The sequence below is a fragment of the Orcinus orca genome, chromosome 11 (assembly GCF_937001465.1).
Source record: "Orcinus orca chromosome 11, mOrcOrc1.1, whole genome shotgun sequence".
NCBI classification, from domain to species: Eukaryota; Metazoa; Chordata; class Mammalia; order Artiodactyla; family Delphinidae; genus Orcinus; species Orcinus orca.
The window spans coordinates 39,467,260-39,486,503 of NC_064569.1; the positions used below are offsets into that span (position 1 = coordinate 39,467,260).

Below are 19,244 nucleotides of genomic sequence, written 5' to 3' on the forward strand. Positions count from 1 at the left end.
CTTCTTCATGCCCTGCAGGACCGACACTGCCCTTGCCCCTCGGAGCCTAAGACCCACCTGCAGATAAGCAGGGAACATGTCCTCTAGTTTGCTCTTCTTGCGCCCTCGCCGCTGCTGCTTCTTCTTCTCATCCCCATCAGCTAAGCTCTGGTCCACAGAGCCCTCTGCAGGCAGGTCGGCAGGCAACACTGGGGACCGAATGGGAGGTGTCTGCCTCTCTGGAGACAGCGGGCATGCTGCTCCCAACTTGGCCTGGGGACGCTTTCTGCCTACTCTCTCCCCAGCGCCAGTAGTGGGCCCACTACTCCCCTGGCCCTCTGAGTGAACTCCCCTGCCCCAGGCCTCCCTGGCAGTGTCCCACAGGTCCTGTGATCCCCACCTTCTCCCAGGCCCCACTGGAGCCCTCACCCGTCTCACCCTCGTCGGGCTGCCCATCCCCACTCAACACCTCCGCCTGTGCAGCAGGCCCCTTTTTCACACGTGTGTGGGATTTCCGCTGTCGCACCATGAAACCACCGATGCCTATAAGGAGACAGAGCTGAGGCTGAGAAGCCGCTGGGGACCTGGTGAGCTGCCCCTCACCACCCCCACCTCTGCATCGCAGGGCCTCACCAGGCCGATAGGGTTTGCGTTTGCGTTTTTTGCTTTCCTCGGTCTCCTCTTTGCCAGGCTCTCCATCAGGGCTGACGGGGCCCTCTAGTTTAATTTCGCATTCCATGTGTTCCACACCACCTGTGTACGGGGACAGACGAGATGGAAGCAGGTCAGAGGCATGGACCCTTTTAACCCTGTCATCCTGCCACCTAAGAACAGAGCTGAGTGCCCTGCCACAGAGCCATCTGGGCAAGACCAACAGTGCCTTGAGGGTGACTGGGAGTGATAATGCAGCTCCTACCCAACATTCAACTCTCACAGGCATGCTCCCATTACTTTGGCACTCCCTGAGACTCCCCAGCCTGACCTTCACCCTTGAGCAGCTCATCAGTGTCCAGGTCTCCATCCTTCTTGTCATCAGGGCCAAGGGCATCAGAAGGCTCAGGACCCTCCAGCCCTGCCTCGCCTGGGAGGCCAAGCCGTCCTCGCCGCTGGCGCCGCTTGTGCAGGGGCGACATGGTCAGGTTACGCAGCACAGCCATGCCAGTTTCTGTCAGCCACACACCCTCGAAGCGGAAGTACTGGGGCTCTGCACAAGGGGGAAGAGCGTGTGACCCCTGATGGAGGCCCCAAGGAGCGCAGAACTCCAAGTTTCGGCCTAAGTCCCTAGCTGGGACAAAAGCAGCGAGAGAGAGACAGACTGAAGTCCAGACTGGGGTCTGAGGGCTGGAGAGGAGAGACCACCAGCGGGCGCCAGCTGAGGCCCGGGCGCTCCCTCAGGTAACCAGGGGGATCAGAGAGACCGCTCCTGCTGAAGCCGGACTTTGCTCAAGATTCACCCTCAGTTCACCCAATATATTCTCCAGGTGTCTGAGGCCAGGAGGGCCCCTCCTTGCCGAATGCCAGCTCACAGTGCCCCAGATGCCAGGAGCAGTGCCCACATCACGATGGAGGTGGGAGAGCCCCAGCTCCTTCATTAAGGAGAAAGCTGTGTTCCGTGCTCTCTGGAGGTGAGATTCTAGCCGTACAAAGGCCGCGTTGCCTGGTGGAAGGAACTCTGTCTGGGAAACTGGATGCCTTGGTTCTCGTCATAACTTCACCACTGACCTATGGAGTGACCTTGGGCAGGCCACTCAACCCCCCTGGGTCTTAGTTTCCTTCTCCGAAAAATAACGAGGTAAAGTTGGGGGGCTGGAGCTGGACTAAGTGCCTAAGGTCTCCTCTGGCTTTGGCATTCAGAATTTCTGTGACTCACCCGGCTCTTTCACCTTCATAGGCACCAGCTCTGGAGGCGCAACAGGCACTGTGGAGAGGACAAAGCAAGGCAGCTAGAGGCCCTGTCCCAAAGCAAGGCACCCCTGCCCGACCCCTCCTCCCCCCTCCCCCGCCCCTGGTACTCACCAGCAGGCTTTACCACGTAAGGCTGGCAAGAGACACAGTCAAAGCCCTCATCGGCCGCCTGCTCCACGTCATCCTCTGTGAAGAGGCTCTCGCAACCAGCATGCATCCACCTGGGAGAAGGGAGACAGGAGGGGATAAACTGAGACAACGCCAGGCTGAGAACAGGGAAGAGGGGGCTTACATGAGGAGAAAGGGGCACCCTCACCGTTCACAGTGACGGCACTGGATCAGGAGGTCCTCTTCCACATACGGGGCATGACAGATTGGGCAGGTCACCAGGCTGGCGCAGGGCCCGCAGTGCGTGTAACTATTCTGCCATTCACAGTGGAAGCCAGGGGAGGCGGCCCCACACTGCATACAGGACACACACCTGGTGGGGGCAGAAAGACAGACCCTCAGCACCTAACCTACCCAAGCACCCAAAGCCGCCCGGCCTTCTAAACCCCGCCTCTGCCATGTAGTCAACACCACACCCACTCAAACACTTCAGGCCCCTCTGAAGCTCCCAGTCTCCTTACCACTTGCACTTCCAGCCACCCTTGGGCACGGTGAGCAGTGGCGGGTCCAGGCAGTACGTGTGGTAGCTAATGTCACAGTCATCACAGAGCAGCAGGCGGGAGGGGTCTGAGGCCTGGCCGCATACCTCACACACGATGCACTCCACGCAACGCCAGCCCTTCAGCAGCATCACCTTGGTGATCTGGTGCAGAAGATGGCAATTCCTCAGGAGGTGATGCGGAGGGCAGGGCAGACCTCTCAGGGGAGGGGGGGACTTACACAGGTGAGGCTGGAGGACCCCAGTACCCAGGCCAGACCTCCATTTGAGCACAGGGAAGCTACACAGAGCACCCTCACCCCAAAAATAGTGGATCTTAAACTTAGGCTTCCAGGGGTCTCTGCTGATCAGAGAACAGCCTCACCCGGCCACTGCCTCATTAGGGTCTTTCACTAGCGAAGTCTCCAAAAAGACTGTGGATAGAATTAGGTTGTATTTCCCCCAGTTTTTCTTGAACATGTAGAACCTGCTATTGCTGCAAGTTAGTGAGTGTTAGCAGTGGACAAATTCTAAATTAACATTAGTGAAAACCCCAAAATGACTGATCATACTTGAGTCAAAAACACTGCTTTCTCTTTGTGGACATGTGTTTGATTCTGATTTTACATTTTATATCCAGACCATATCATGTTTTCTACTAGTAAAGTTCTCACAGTTTATATGATGGACTGAATTATACCAGCAAGTCATGGTCTACCACAAAGAAACTCGTAAAGACCACTACGGTTTCCAAAGTATTTTTTCCCAAGATGAATTTGACAACCACTGGAAACTGATGAACAACTTCCATGACCAATGGCCACTTTAAGTAGAGTGGCCAGGACAGGGAACTAGGATAAGCAGTAACGACCCCATCCCTCAGGCCAGACCTCTTGGGCCCTGAACTCACCTTGCTGTTGACACAGTAAGGGTGATAGCACTGAGAGCACTGGGAACAGGCAAGAAGGTGGCCCTCTGCCCCCCGGCCAAAGCTGCCACATACCACACACATGTCCTGGGGAAACACACAGAAACCCAAATGTCCAACCTCACATCCTCAATACCACTCAGTCCCAGTAACTGACTACACCACTAATCTGAGAAGAGGGAGTCAAAGAACCAGAAGCCTATCCCCAGCACTAGGACACAGTGAGCCATCACGAGACCCCGTCCCTTCCTAGCATGCCTTGCCCATCTGATCAGGTAATTTGAAATGATACAGCCTGACATGGGTAACGCTAAGGAGAAGTGAAAGATAAGCTGGGTAAAGACTGGTCAGGATGAGACAGTAATACATGCGACAAAATTCTACAGCTTCGAGATTACTCGTGTTCCCTAGACTCTAAGCTTCAACAGGGCAGAAACCATTTCTGCCTTTTTCACTGCTACATTCCTAGCTGCTAGCTCAGTGTCAAGCTCATTCTCTGGAATGCCAGGAGTAGGTCCCTGGTTCTCCCCATTTACCCTCCCACCGAAACACACATATCCAACTGTTCAGGCTGCCAGGTCTCACTGCTGAAGATGGGACTACAAAAGTCAAGTATGGTACCTGCATTAGGACAAACTTGTCTGTGTTGGAGAAGAGAACCACAGTATTTTGCATGGTGTCATCATCATCATCTTCTTCCTCCTTGCTGGGAGAGCTATCGATATCAGCAACCTTATAGGCAGAGAGTTGTGGAAAGTGAGGCAGCTAAATCCGCCCCAGCTAAGCTGCTTCCTCTTTGGTGTTGGGGCAAGGCGGCATAAACCCCTGGCTCAGATGAAAGCCAGGAGCCAGGACTAAGAAGCAGAAGAACACCCCAGCTCCCACACTGGGCCTCAGCCCAACATCAGATTTCAGAGAAGCCTGGGGGCCAAGAGCACAGAAGGAGCACAGACATAGCTGGACGGGCCCTAGGCTAGCAGGCAGGCAGGTGAGCGTGCAGGGGACTGGCAAGATTTAAAGGGTGTTTAATCTTGAAGGGGCCAGCTGAAGCATGTTTGGGGGATGGGAGGCCTCTCCTTACTACCAGAGTCTCAATGGAAGAAGTAGTTGATTTTAGCCGGGCCCGTCCTCTCCCGCGTCCTCCGTGTGCTCCTCCACGTGGCCGGCGTCTTCCTGGGAAACTACTGCTGCGACCCTGAGTGAGGAAAGGGGATGATTACAGGAAAAGTCGAGGGCTAATATGCTGCATCCACAGGCTTGGAGGGAAGAGAAGAGACGAAGGGACAGAGTATGGCAGGTAACAAGGCCCAAAAGTCCCAGTCAGGGCCAGGGAAAAAGCCAAGCTCTCAGATAGCAACAGGTAGGTAACTCTGGTCCAAACCACTCCACGTCTTCCAAGAAGAGTGGTCAACGTGGTACCACGAGAAACAATACTGGCCTGAGAGACCCGAGTTTCTAGTCCTGATTCTATGGCTGAGTTACCATGAACCTGGGCAAGTCGCGTGCCCTGTGTATCAGCATTCTCCTTGATAAAATAAGAAGGTGGGCTCAAGGATCTCTGACAGTCCAGGATTCAATAAGCCAGGCAGGAAGGTATCAGTGACACAGGACTACACCTCTGACAGTGGCATGACACCAAGCACATCCAGTGGCTGGACAGCCCCTTACCTGCTTAATGCGGGAACGAGCGGGGGAGCTGCGCCGCCTCCCCTTGTCCCCCTCCGCTTTGCCTCCTCCGATAGCTGTCCCAGCATCACACAACAGCGAGTCATCAGTCTCTGGCAGCGAATCCGTACAAAGTCGCAGGGAGCCCTCATCTCGGGCTGGACTAACGTCTGTAGATGCCCCCAGCTCCATGGACAAGGAGCCACCCCCCTCGGGGTCGGGAGAGCCCAGCAGGGGCTCTGAGCCAGGAAAACTGGCACTGGCATCGCCCTGGCTCAGATTGGAGATCTCATTAACGATGTCAGATTTGATGAGAGTAGGTGGGGTGGGGGCCACTGGTGCACGTGGCTCCTCTTGCTCTTCGCAGGGCGAGCCCTGCCCTGCCTGCTTGCATTCTGGGCCATAGACCTCCATAGGGGTCACAGGGGCCAGCTCCTCGGGGTCCAGGAGCACAGGGGAACCCTTAAGTTCACTAGCCAAACTGCCGGGGGTCTGTCCGGCCTCTGGATGTGATCCAGGAGTGTCAGTCCCATCCAGAGGGGCTGTATCTTCCCCCAGGCCAGAGAAGTCATCCAGGGCTGGGGCAGGGCTGGGTGCAGGGCAGGAAAGGTTCCCCATGGGAGAGGGGAGAGGACTAGTAGGGCTGGGTTCCAAGGCTGGGCACTCAGGTTCTGGGGCTTTCTCAGTCTCCATCTCATGTGGCTCAGCCTCATCTGAGACCTGCACTGCCTTCTGCATGGGACTCAGTGGGGAAGGAACAGACAGTGGCAGAGCAGGGGGAGAGCACTGGGAAGGAGGGGAGTTTGGGGGAGGCAGGGAATGCTGGAGGAGTGGGGAACAACGAGGGGCAAGGGGCTCCATCAGCATGGGAGAGGCCGGTCCTACCGGGGAGCCTGGAGATGGGGGAAGGATCATAGGGGGTACAGGCTCAGGGTCAGTGCAGTTAGCTTCTGGTGGAGGGCTGATAGGTGTCTCTAGGATGGGGGCAGCCAATGGCGACTCAGGGTCACTGTCCCCTTTGGCACCAAAGGGGTACTCTAACTCTCCCAAAGGAGACAGGGCCGGCGGGGCCACAGCTGTGATAATGGGTGAGAGCGGAGGAGGAAGAGGATCTGGAGAGAAAGAAGAAAAGAGAGGCTCTTAGATTAGATGCGCCATAAAGAGTTAAGACTGTCCCAGAGTCAGAGGGTTAACATCCCCGTACCTGGTGGCATCAGCTGAGGTGACAAAGATGGCTCCCCAGATGGGGACAACGGCAGCTCCTCAGGCAGAGGGGACAGAGGTGGCTCCCCAGGCTCAGACAGGGCCGGCTCTCCAAGCAAAGGGGGTAAGGGTGGCTCCCCAGGTGGGAGGAACGAGGGCAATTCCTCAGGTGCAGGGCATAGGCCTGGCTCCTCAGGGGGCTCTTCAGGTCGAGGGGACAGGCGCGGCTCCTCGGGCACTGGGGACAACTGCGGCTCCTCGGGTGCGGGGGACAGGCACAGCTCCTCAGGGCGAGGGGACAGGCGCGGCTCCTCAGGCTGGGAGGACAGATGCAGCTCCTCAGGTGCAGGGGACAGACGCGGCTCCTCGGACGCAGGGGATGGGCGCAGCTCCTGGGGCGCAGGGGACAGACGCGGCTCCTCGGACGCAGGGGACGGGCGCGGCTCCTGGGGCGCAGGGGACAGATGCGACTCCTCGGGCGCAGGGGACGGGCGCGGCTCCCCGGGCCGGGGGCAGAGTCGCAGTTCCTCAGGCAGTGGCGATAGGGGTGACTCCTCCAGGGGTAGGGACATAAGCAAGTCCTCCGGTGGCGGGGAAGCAGGTGAGTCCTCAGGCGGTGGGGACAGGCGTGAAGCCTCAGGTGGCGGGGATGTGGGAGACTCCTCAGGTGGTGGGGACAGAGGAGATTCCTCGGGTGGTGGGGACAGGCGTGACACCTCAGGCAGGGGAGACAGGCGTGATACCTCAGGCGGGGGGGACATAGGCGAGTCTTCAGGTGGCGGGGACATGGGTGAGTCCTCAGGTGGTGGCGACAGGCGTGATGCCTCAGGTGGTGGGGAGAGAGGAGACTCCTCTGGTGGAGGGGACAGGGGCGATTCTTCAAATGGTGGGAACAGACAAGATGCCTCAGGTGGTGGAGACATGGGTGACTCTTCAGGTGGAGGGGACATGGGTGACTCCTCAGGTGGTGGGAACAGGCGCGACGCTTCGGGTGGTGGGGAGGTAGGCAGTTCCTCCGGAGGGGGGGACAGGGGAGACTCCTCAAATGGTGGTGACAGAGGTGATGCTTCAGGCGGTGGGGATAAGGGTGTCTCAAGCAGGGGAGACGGGGGGGACTCCTCTGGGGGAGAGAAGGGTGACTCCTCCAGGGGAGAAAAAGGTGATGCCTCAGGTGGGGGAGACAGAGGAGACTCCTCAGGCGGTGGAGAGAGGGGTGAGTCCTCAGGCGGTGGGGACAGGCGCGATGCCTCAGGCGGCGGGGATGTGGGTGATTCCTCAGGTGGTGGGGACAGGGGCGACTCCTCAGGTGGGGGCAGCAGTGGCATCTCCTCATTTAGGGAGGCCTCCAACTGGGGCTCAAGTTGGGCCCCTTCTCTACCTGCAGACATAACACACTATGTTCCTACCTAGTTCAGCTGCACTCCACAGAAAGTACAGGGTCTGGGGCAAAGCAGAAACTGTCCCTCGCCACACGATAGAAGGGGATTACTTTCAGGGACCCTCAAACCCTACTCACCTAGTGGTTTGGCTTCACATTGCAGGGGCCCCGGTTCCTTGGGTTGCATAGAGGTCACGTGCCCACCCTTTGGCTGCCCTTGGCATGCAACGTACAGAGCATCGGGCTCATCAGTGGGGGTATCGCCAGGCTCTGGGGGTGAGAATCTGCAGAGGGTACAGGGGAGCAGGCCCCATGGCTCTCATCAGCTATCGGCTCCTCACGAGAGCACACTGGGGCGAGGCACGAATGCTATGGATTGCACTGCCCACCTGAGGGCCCTCCTCTCAACGTCAGCTTGCTTTAACACGAGCCCTGCCAATCTCAGCCCTTCCGATCCCCCAGCCTGATCTCTGCCAGTCCACACCACTTACCTGCTACAGACCGGGGGGTGCTGCTCAGCAACAGAACTGACAGGCTGTCCTCCCTGGGTTTTGTGACAGCGGTGACAGAGTGAGTAGTTCTCAAACCACTCAGAGTTGGGGTTCAGCTCTGCTGAGCCTGTCCCACAGGCCCGGCATACCCGGCATGCCTAGGGGAAGGGAACGGGCAAAACGGGCACTTGTCAGACAGCCAGAGACTGGAGGAGAACACGGGACTCGTCACAACAGAGAAACTCGGGGTGCTGTAGGAGGCAGACTTAGGGAGAGTAAGGCAGGAGGATCAGGGGGCACTCGCCTTGCACTTCCAGGAGTGAGCGGGCAGCTCCTCCATAGGCGGTTCCAGGCAGAAGGTATGGAATCCTTTGTCACACGTCTCACAGACCAACATCTTAGAGTCATTCCCAGGCTTCCTGCAGGGGCACAGGGCACATAACAGGGTCCTCCTTGCCCTCATTCTCAACCTTAACCTGTGCCCCGCCTAAGGTTCTCTCCTGCCCTCCCACTCTTACCTGCAAGCTTGGCACACTTTGCATTCAGGGCACTGCCAGCCAGCACGCTTGCGGGCAGTCAGAGCAGTGTCCAGGCAGGCCCCGTGATAGTGATGCCCACAGCTGGTACAGAAGAACAAGTCACACAATTCCCCTGGCCCCTCACATACGGCACAGCGAGCCTCCTCTGCAGTGGAAGGGACAGAGGACACGGGTCACCTATGGATTCCTTACGGGACTCGGCACGGTGCTGTCTACATAACAGGCATTCCACAGACACAGAATGAACGAATAACAAAAAGTTACTAAGTGTCTGCCTAATATATGCCAGGCACTGCTCTAGGCACTGCAGACACCATGCTAAACGAGACAGGCAAAGCCCCTGCACTCACAAAGGCCACACGTATTTTAGTGGGGCAGACGGACAGTATGTAACTGTAGACTTCTGAGTGCTCTGCAGGGTACGGAGCCCCCAGCACCCTTGGACCCTCATCTGCCCTCCGTCCAAAGGGCAGGACTTCTCACCCAGATGTGTGGCCCCCTCACTGTGCTCCGGGCATAGCAACTGCAGTGTTTTCATGGATAAGAAGGAACCGCTGGCAGTTGCACAGGGGAAGTGGTAAAGGCGTGGACATCCAGGCGAGCGGCAAGGGATGGAGGCACCGAGTCTGGTGCAGTGGGAACAGCGCTGCCAGGGTGGAGACAAAGCCTTAGTGCTAGCCAGCTCTCTCCAGAGCAACATGTCAGGCACTGCCTCTGTCCCAGTATGCCCCCTGCCCTTCTCATTCCACCCTGACTCTCGGAAGCCCACCAGCCCTGCCCACCCTGCCCTGGGCCTACGCAATCCCCTGGCCCGGCCCCACCTGTGAGATCCCTGAGAAGATGGCCTTGTCCACACCACATAGTTCTGGGCCCTCCTGCCCCCACACGCCTGCCGACCACGCAGCACACCAGTGGTGAGCCCAGCAGGACCCTTCATAGGGGGAAAGGGGGAAAGAGTTAACAAGAACGTCATCACTGCTTCAGGGCCACTCAGCCCCTTCCCTGTTTCCTGCCCAAGTCAGCTACCCCACTTCCCTCCACTTACCTCCAGGTTCTCCTAGGTGGGCAGGTGTCAGGCCCTCAGGGAAACCAATCTGTGATAGGTCCTCACTGAGCAGCGCTGCCTCACTGGGCCCTGGGTTCCCCCCAGGGGACACCACTGAACACCGGGGCCAGTCAAATGGCAACTCAAAGCGCCGTAGCTCCCGCTGCCCATGTAGACTGGGCTCCCCGCAGTTACAGAGAGCACAACGCCGCATTGGACCCCCACTGTGAACACACAAGCATCAGCACCACGCTGGCCCCTGCCCACAGGTACCCCTAAACAACCCCATGACTTGCACACCTATGCTTCCCGCTCATTTTCCTAAATTTTCCACCTTGAAAGCCCCAGACTCTCAAATCAAATCCTCGTATGTCCTTACATCCTCATTTCCCCAAACTAGTTACCTGCAGTCCTGGGGAGGCTCCTGAAGCCTGGGACCCCCAGAACTGGGCACAGAGCCCTCCCCCACATGTGGTTTGGGAAGGTCTGGCTCAGTGGCACCTGACTCCTCGGAGGCTGCAGGTCCATCAGCTGAATGAACAGACAGAGAAGTGTGCATCAGCCATTATCCTCTATTTAGCACGAGTCCACTCATCAGACCCATGAGATTATCCAAAACCCTTGGTGGATAACAGTGATGGCATTTCAACTTTTGTCCCAAAGAACAAAGTCCTTCAATTACCTGTCTATTAGATGGACTTAGCTCCTGTCCTTGTGCTAGGACCAGAAATCTAAGATTGTCTGGGTAGAACAGAAAGCTGCCAGGCAAACCCAGAATGCGCCCTACTCACCTGCTGGTTCTGAATCTTTATCCTCACCAGGCGGCTTCGGGCTGTCCATCCCTCTCTCCGACTGGGCAGGGCCCTCTCGGGGAGACCTGTCAGACCCAAGAGATATCTATTTGTCTAGTAAGTCTTCCCACTAAACACTTTCCCCCAAATCCTAGGGAGAAGGCATCTAATGTTATCTAGACCCTACAGAAATCAGAGCAAAGCCATACCTACAAATTCCTGCACTAATGACAAGGAAAGTCCCTCTCCCCAACCGTTGTCCCACTGCCTACCTCCTCCCCAGATAAACACATACCATCTTCTCCTACTCTGAATTCTGAGAGGATCCAGTCCCCTTTCCCACTTCCCACCTCCTGTCTAAGAGTTCCCAGGACAACAGCATCCAACTAGAAGCACATACAATCTACATCCAGTATCACTCTTTGCCTCATGACTGAGTTCTTGGCTTCTGGTGGGCCCTATCCCTTGGACTTTTTCCTCAGGTCTTAAGTCAGCTACCATCCTAGAGGCCTTTCAGTGCCAACCCAGGGGCAGTCATAACAAGAAGTCTGAGTCCAGCCGAAGTCCCTCTCCCTGGGGTCTCGCAGGACGTAGAACACATTACTGGAACTAAAGCCTATCTCTGAATGGATCTCCCCCATCTCCACTGGTTTCAACCAGAACATCCCAATCACAACAGAAGAAACTCCCCAATTTCCACCACTGCCCATCTAAATCCAACCCAGGCCCACCCCCCTGGCCCTTGCCATGACTGAGCTCAGGATCTCATCCAGCCTGAAGGCCTGAGGTCGTTGCCCTTAGCAACACCAACAGCCCTTCCTCCTCAGATGTCCCTAGTAGTTAACAGAAGTGGGCCTTAAGAGTTACTGAGCATGTGTAGCCAGGCCTGAGGCTAGGCATGCTGGGAGTTGTAGTCTCAGGAAGCACACCACCACTTGGAGCTGTTCTAAACGGGGCAGGACAGAGCAAAGTAGCTTCCTTCCTCTTCCGTCAAGCAGGGTTTCGACACACACTATGGGGGTGGCGGGTAACGGTCCCCTCTTCTAAGATATGCCTGCCTATCCCAGAGCCAAATGAAACACGTTAAAGTTATACCTAAGAAGGTCAAGACCCACACCTTTGGGTATATTTTCCTAAACCTCAGATAAAACTAAACACAGTACCAAAAAGAGAGAAGTAAAGAATAAGAATTACAGAGCTGAGGAAGAGGAAAGAGGTCCTATAGAAGAAGGGAGAAAAGGACAGGTATAAACAGCTCTTAGTGGGAAGGGTAGGGGCTTAAGCAGAGAAACAGAGTATAGTTTTCCTACAGAAGGTAGAGGGGAATCCCTAAAACAAAACTCTAAATAAAAGTTTGAGAACTGTATCTCTCACCTTCTCCACTCCTCTTGTTTAACCAGAAGAACCACACCAACCTTAGTAAGGACAAGCCTCTCTTCCCAAACCAAATACCCCAGTCAGCCACTGGGGGTTGAGTGACTGGGGCAGATGAGACAGTGGGGAACCCTCAAAGGTGCCCAGGATCCATAAATCAATTACCTAAGAACCACATTATCAGTCCTCTTTCCCTGAGCTAACACTCCATTTCCAGACACTGGCAGTGGGCCTCATGTAACATGTCACAGGAAGGGAAATTTTACTTTACTTTTTTCCCCTCACACTATTAGATTCTACTAGATTGGGAAAGTGAAATATCACCTGATACCTGTTACCTCTATTCCCAGATCACCTCTTTACCAAAGAGGTAAAGAGAGGATCCAGTGCCCTTTCCCACTTCCCACCTCCTGTCTAAGAGTTCCCAGGACAATAGCATCCCACACAATCACCCACACAATCACACCCACACAATCACACCTGAAAGGAAAGCAGGGTGGTCATCTAGCCAGCCCACAGAAAAGCTGCCACCCACACAATCACACCTGAAAGGAAAGCAGGGTGGTCATCTAGCCAGCCCACAGAAAAGCTGCTCTGGAACTTCAAGGGGCCGCCTAGAAGCCTCCTATGTGAATTAGGGGTTGGAGGTCAGGGCACCAGCCAGGCTCCTCTTCCTATTCAGTTATCCAAGGCCTGACCACACCCGGAAGGCTTCAAAGTTTCCTAAATGTGTGCAACTTTTGCTGTACCTTACCACTAAATGCCGCCAAGATCTTCCAACTGTTGTGCTCTCAAAGTTAAGGCTAAAGGAGTCACAAACATCAAGAAATGAAAAGCAACAGTGATAGTGCAGTGGGTGGGAGGAGGACTGCCTCACACAAGGCCAGAGGGACAAATTCCTCCGCCCTCCCCCAAGCGCAGCCCTCTCAAGCTGGTAATGCTGGCACTGCTCGGGGAGCTACAGAAACCACCTTCGTCTAGCCTTGGGAATCAGTACCAACATCCTCCAAAGCGGCAGCCTCATTCATGGCACCATGGAAGATGAGAGACAAGCAAAGGGTTGAGTGTCCTCCAAGCTGAGGAAAAAGAATCTAGAGGCACTTCCAAGAAGCCCTATTTCACTACCCTGCAGTCTAGCGCCTGCACCCCAATGCTGAGTAGCAGTTGTCAGGCCCCTCCTTAAACAGATCTAAACAAATAAAGACCATAGGTTCCCCTGTCCCATCATTCACAGCCAGAAACCACACATCCACACCAAGGGTTTTTTCCCTGGATCTACACTGGGGTAACGCCTGGCCAGGCTTCCTCAGGGGAACTAGGGATCCCAGAGAAATACAGATCTAGGGAGTAAAACCATGGTGGGTCCCCTTAATCCTAGGCCAAAGAGGCCCAGAACAGCAAGGAAAAAAGCAGGGATTCATCTCAACCCACTTTCCTCCCTGCCTCCATCCCAGACCAAGAGCTTTAACTCCATTTTCCCAGCCAAAGGGGAAATGGAGGCTTGGAGAGGTGAAAGGCTGAAGCAGGCCCTTGAGTGAACAGCTCTTCTCTAGGACTCAGGACTTCCTGGTTCCCAGCCTGAGACTCAAACCACACCTCTCCCCACCCCCATTTTGGGTTGGCCCTCCAGGGAAGAATCCAAATGGCAACAGTGGCCCTGTAGACCCTCCGGACTGCCCCCTGGGTCATCCTAGGGTCAGCCACAGCTAATAAGGAGAGGTATCTCCTAAGGAAGTTCTTCAGGGACAGACAACAGGAGAGGCCCTCCACAGGAGGCAAGGGCAGACAGCATGGGCGACAGCTAGCCTCATTCCGGCACCCCTGTGCCACCTCTCACCTCAGGATTACCACCCAGAAATCTTTCAAGGGCAAATCCGTATTTTCTCCTTTCCAAGACCAGGCTCAAAGAGGTCTAGCCCTCATATGGTGGAGGGAGTAGAGTGAGGGAGCAAAATACACCAGCCAAATCCCTGCTGGGCAGCATGACAGCTGTGAGAGGGGCTGTCCCAGCCCAGGGTCAGAGGCATGAGGCTCACGCTGCACCCTTCGTGCAGTCACATACACACCACTTCTCCCCAACACCTCCTGCCAGGGCTGAAAACATTGGCTTCAGCAGACACAGCTCTGCTCAGGTCACTTCTCCTCCAAAGAGATATAGGCCCCCCTATTCTGCAGAGTTGGGACAGGATCAGAGGACCAGTTAACATTCCCTGATTTAAAAAGGTTGGAGAGGTCTGGGAGGGGCCTGCAAGACCGGCCAGGGACTTATGGGCAACCAGCTCTCCACACCAGGCCCAGAGAAAGCGGGAGACAAAAGCCATTTTTTTGCAGCCCACATTCGCAGGGAGCAAATCTCAACGGCCTCCTCTATAATCCCCTAGAGATTATGTCCATCCGGAGAGGAGGGGAGGCAAAGCAGGCTAAGACAGCACTAGGCCTCGCTAGGGTCACTCTGCCAGGCAGGGGTAGTTGAAAGTTGAACAGCAAGGCCACAGCTGCCCCCAGCCCCGCCTCCTTCTTGCCCCAGCCACCCCTTCATCACAATGGTCAGTTTCCACACACTCTCCTCGTTGCACAGTGAAATAAGGCCCAGTGAAGGATCTAGGGCTCCCTGAGTCTCCCAAAGACTGCTCTGAGTGCCCGGATGGGCAAGAGCAACCTTAAAGTCCAACCTGGCAGTAAATCGGACCTGGCAGTGCCACCCTACCGCCGCTCCCAAGTTGTTCTATTCCCAAGGCCCACAAGGAACCCTGAAGGAGAAGCAGCTGACTGGGATTGGTGCTGGCATCAGGGCTTGGGTCCTAGTTTGGTAGAGCTCCCCCCAACACAAAAATAAACAGGCAGAGAGGCTTTCTGGCCAGGTTCCCAAACTCCCGTGGTTCCCTGAACCCCCCAGTCTTTAAAGAGGCACACCCCAGGACACCAGGCCTCGGTTGTGCTCTGGCGACTGGCTCGGGTTCCCTTGACAGACCCTGCCAAAGGAACCCTCTTCAGCTCTGGCACCCCTTTCTCCAACCTACAGGCCAGCTCCGGCCAAGACAGTCCATCTGGCTATGCCCCCAGTCCAACCCTTTCTGGGCCCTGGCCGGGCGGACTTCACTCACCTCTTCACAGGGCGATCCAGAAATCCTCATCCGAGAACATGGCCAGAGCCCGGGCCGCTCCCCGACCTCCAACCGCCAGAGCGATCACAGCCGCCCCCCGCACGGGGGGGCTTAGGGGGGCCAAGAACGGTAAATCCAGGTCGGAGTGGCCACCCTCCCCCGCCCCAAAAAAGCAAGAAGCCAAAGAAGGGTTCTCTGCCTCGGGTTCCAGCAGTTTAGGTTTCCATGGACAGCCCCTGGGCGGCGAATCCCGAGCGGACACAAAGAGAGCACCGGTGGCTTTGATCTTGGGCGAGCAGGATCCGCATCCGCGTCGCCGGGCGGCCTCTCAGTCCTAGGGCTGGGCCAGCGCCCCGGCCGCCCGCACCGGGCTCGGGCGGAACGTCGAGGCTCTCCAGATGGAACGTCGAGGCGCCTCCCCAGCAGCCCGGAAGGAATGCCGCGCCGCCCCGCGCCGGGCCCGGATGGAACGTGAGACCCTCGCAGGAGCGCCGAGCCCCTCTCCCCGCTCGGGCCGGCGCCCCGGGGCCGCGCGAGCTACGGCGACACGGAGCCGGCGGGGCCGCGGAGCTGAACCTGACACACACCCCAGCGCCGGGCTCCTCGACCCCGAGCGCTCGCCCTCGGCGGCTTCGAGCCCCCCACCTTCTGCTCCCCCCGGGGAAGGGAGGAGGGTAGGTGGGCGAGGAAGAGGAAGGGGCGGGCGGTGCGAGCCCTCTGCCCGCTCCCCTCCGGCCGCTCCGGGCCCTGCGCTCGCCTCCCTTCCCCTCTGGCCTCGGGAGCTGCCCCGCCCCCGGCCTGGCCGGCTCTGATCGGCGGCACCCCCTCGACCCCCGGCTGGCTGCGATCGCGGGGGGCCTAGAGGTGCATGGCCCAACCCCGGCTCCCGGCGCCGGGGGGTCAGGAAACTGAGCGGAAAGTGGGGAACGAGGCAGCCATTTGCAACCGGAGAGGAAAGTAGTGCAGCGCGGCGCCGCTCCGCCTCCCCCCCCTCCGCCTCCTGTTCGGCCGGTAGGGTGGTTCCTGCGAAGGGGCTATTTCCTGGCCCGAGATCTCGGCAATGGTCGTGGAGATTCAGGAAGCCTCCGGCGCGAGATCCGGGTGGCCCTTTTGCCTGGTGAACCCCACTCCAGAAGGGGGAGAAAGGAGAAGACGCGGCCCTATTTTGTGTTGGAGCGGAGCGGCGGAGGGATCCGGCCCTCTCGGAGGAAAGGCTGTGACTCTGCAGTTCTACGCACACGCTAAGGGATCCCTCCGCCACGGGTTAACCCCGACTGCACCGGGCCAGCCGCTGTGCAGACACGTGGGAAAGAAGCCCCCTTCCTCTTCGCCCCGGCCCTAGAACTGCCTCCTTTACCGCCCGGCTAGTAGAACTAGGACTCCGTGCACTTTCTAATTCCGTTTCCCTGGAGTTATCGGCCCCTGAAACTCCAGCTGCCCCTTGCCTTGACCAGGAGCAATCTTTCCCGGGAGGGGGATGGAAGAAGAGCCAGGAGGTTGGCCGCTGCTCTGCATCCTGGGAACTGGAGTCCGCAAATGGAGAAAGTGAGGCACGGCGCCTGGCGCTGCAAAGGGTGGGTTCCTGCCACGTTCGGGGGCCTGAAGAAAAACGGAACGAGTCCCTAGTCGTTCCTTCTGACTCTCAAATCCCCTCGAGAGGAAAGAGGACTGTTAGTGCCCCCACAATCACCTCCCCCATCAAAACATAAATGTAGAGTTTCCCCTCCTTTGCCGGGTGCTCCCACCCCCAGACCCAGTCCTTCTTTCCTAATCTTCAGGGCCTGTGTCCCCCTTCTTAGTAAACATGTAACCCCTTTTTAGAGAGCATGTAACTTGTAGCCTTGCTGCTACCTGGCCGGAGTACTGTTATTCTGGACAAGATCCCAGTATACAGACACCCCCCCCCTCCATTAGTCTGGATGAGAAGGGATTGGAAATGACTTCTCTGCATTAACTCTATCCACGGGATGGACAGGAGGAGACAAATTAACAAATGTGCTAGATACTTTATATATTCTTAGTTATTACTCACCCTCGTTATGAATTACATGTAATTATGTCCATGTTACAGATGAAGAGATTGAGACTGAAATAGGTAAAATTGCTCAACAAACCACATGAAGTGAGAAGTTGAGCCATGCATGATGCAAAACAATGGCCATGTTTTTCCTGGGATATGTGTGTGTATTCATATATATTTATTTTATTATTATTTTTTTTAAGATGTGGAGAAAGAGGCAGGCAAATCAGGTGCAGGGCTGGTTTTGTGGGAAAGGGTTTTTACAGTGCTGCCCAATAGAACTTTCTGCAATGATGGAAATGCACTACACACTATCTAATATGGTTTAGCCACATGTAGCTATTGAGCACTTTGAAATGTAGGTGGTGCAACTGAGGAACTTTTAATTTTAGTTGATTTTAAAACTAAATTAAATAGTAATATGTGACTTGCGGCTTTCATATTGGACAGTGCAGGAGACCTAAATCCCTACTGGCCAGAGTCATAGGAGGGATCAGATATGTCCTGTGCTAGCCACACACTGACATATGCTCTTCACTGACCATTCAGGTCTATTTCAGCAAAAAAGTCCAGCACTGACCCCACACCTGTCCCAGCTATCGTGGAATAAGTTCACCAAGAGTCAGAAGTTGGAAAATAGAAGGCCTTTCCCTACTCTGCACCCAGAGGCAGACCCTCACCAGAAAGACCTCAAATAACACAATAGCCACTATTTCTTAAGGGTTTATTATGTATGAGGACCTATGCTAAGTATTTCATAAATCACTTCAGTTTAATTCTCACATCAGTCCTATGAGGAAGGTTTAACTACACTTCATAAATGAGAAACTGAGAGAGGTTCAGAGAGGTTAAGTGTCTGCCCAAGGTCACACAGCTAAGTGGAAGAGTAACCCTTTTACTCTTTTAACCCAGCCATTAACCACTATTCTTTACTACTATCAGGCCTTGAGATTGTTTGATACACTTCTAGAAAACCTCAGACATTTGTTATTCTATCTCAGACCTCATGGAAATAACAGCAGGAGTGTAGGTACCCTTATTGAGAATTCCAAGTCAGATGCATAAAAGGACCTAATTTTAGTGTAGGGAGAGAGGGTGTTTACAACCCTAAAGAGACTCCTAAGCCCCAGAGAGATTGCTCTTTGGAATATGCTCCTTCCTGCAGCCCTTAATTCTTTTTAGATTCTAGATCAGAGATGCAAAAGCAGCTGGCAGGACTTTTGAAAACCAGCATGACAAACCATCATCCCCAACTGTAAGCCCAACTAGCCTGGAGCCAGGCAATAACAAGGTCACAGCTAAAAATCACACCTAAATTTTGTCCATTTTCCCCAACTAAGTGCATTGACAGAGTTGGCAGGAGTGCATCCCCAGCTGGCAGGAGAACTCTATGCCCTTCCTGTGAAGGATACCATTCAGGTAACCCTTATAAGTCCTTGGAGGAGGTATTAGGCCAGTTAGGCCCTAGGGCTACTGGGGAGGGGTCGCGGGTAGAGGCAGGTAGGACCAAATTTTCCTAGCCAAACCCATCCTCCTACCGAGCTGGCCGGTCAATAAGAAAGAGCAGAAGCAATAGCCTTTGAAACCAAAAAAGGCAGCACAACTCCAAAGGTGTGAAAGGTATGAAAGGAGCAAAGAACATCCATTTTAATGAAAGGCACTTGAGGAGATGGAGAGCGGGGAGTGGGGATTGAGCAGGGGCATTATTTCTTACTTTATTCAACTCTTAAAAAGCTGAAATCATCATAACACTTTAGTCCCTGCCTTCACACTACTTCACAATTCTTACATCATTAGGAACAAGGGTCTTTCTTCCTCCACCCAAACCCTATCCTCTCTGAGTTCCAGCAAATGCCAAGGCCCCGCAAGGGAAGCTATGTCAGCATGTGGCAGCCGGCCACTAGAGGGTGGTGTTTCTGTAGTTAAGGGGATTGTGAGAGCCTACAAATTTGGATGGGAGTGGCAGTCAATAGGTTACCTGTATAGCAGAAGAGTCGAAAAGAAAGGTGGGAAAGATAAGTAGTAAGTCTTAGGGTAATGGTCCTGAATGAGTGAGGGGTAAGGAATAGGAACAAGGTAGGAGGAAAGATTCTCTACCAAAGGCTATAGTCATCACTCCTTAGAAAAGGAGACATTGGCCCTGAGCTCTCCCCAGATACAGAGAAGCCAACTACAA

The 19,244-nt window shown here is 55.3% G+C and overlaps 1 protein-coding gene across 10 annotated transcripts in view; it reads right to left on the bottom strand.

Moving 5' to 3' along the window:
* Positions 1-16,184, bottom strand: part of KMT2D (lysine methyltransferase 2D) — a 39,499-nt gene extending 23,315 nt beyond the window's left edge. For 4 of the 10 annotated variants that reach the window (XM_049694645.1, XM_049694643.1, XM_049694642.1 and 1 more), the window contains exons 1-23: positions 15,049-16,182; positions 10,571-10,656; positions 10,184-10,310; positions 9,780-10,003; positions 9,556-9,665; positions 9,218-9,380; positions 8,714-8,879; positions 8,500-8,614; positions 8,196-8,353; positions 7,843-7,988; positions 6,328-7,704; positions 5,127-6,235; positions 4,540-4,653; positions 4,080-4,190; positions 3,441-3,545; positions 2,514-2,695; positions 2,201-2,365; positions 1,996-2,105; positions 1,850-1,897; positions 962-1,183; positions 613-732; positions 409-522; positions 58-188 (exon numbers count right to left, since the gene is read on the bottom strand). In XM_049694645.1, the coding sequence (XP_049550602.1) occupies positions 58-188; positions 409-522; positions 613-732; positions 962-1,183; positions 1,850-1,897; positions 1,996-2,105; positions 2,201-2,365; positions 2,514-2,695; positions 3,441-3,545; positions 4,080-4,190; positions 4,540-4,653; positions 5,127-6,235; positions 6,328-7,704; positions 7,843-7,988; positions 8,196-8,353; positions 8,500-8,614; positions 8,714-8,879; positions 9,218-9,380; positions 9,556-9,665; positions 9,780-10,003; positions 10,184-10,310; positions 10,571-10,619 (5,166 nt within the window). In that variant the 5' untranslated portion in view covers positions 10,620-10,656; positions 15,049-16,182. Of the gene's footprint in view, positions 1-57; positions 189-408; positions 523-612; positions 733-961; positions 1,184-1,849; positions 1,898-1,995; positions 2,106-2,200; positions 2,366-2,513; positions 2,696-3,440; positions 3,546-4,079; positions 4,191-4,539; positions 4,654-5,126; positions 6,236-6,327; positions 7,705-7,842; positions 7,989-8,195; positions 8,354-8,499; positions 8,615-8,713; positions 8,880-9,217; positions 9,381-9,555; positions 9,666-9,779; positions 10,004-10,183; positions 10,311-10,570; positions 10,657-15,048 lie in introns of all 10 variants that reach the window. The other 6 variants (XM_049694641.1, XM_033436393.2, XM_004274374.4 and 3 more) reach the window with 6 other exon arrangements.
* Between the last annotated feature and the right edge of the window lie 3,060 nt (positions 16,185-19,244).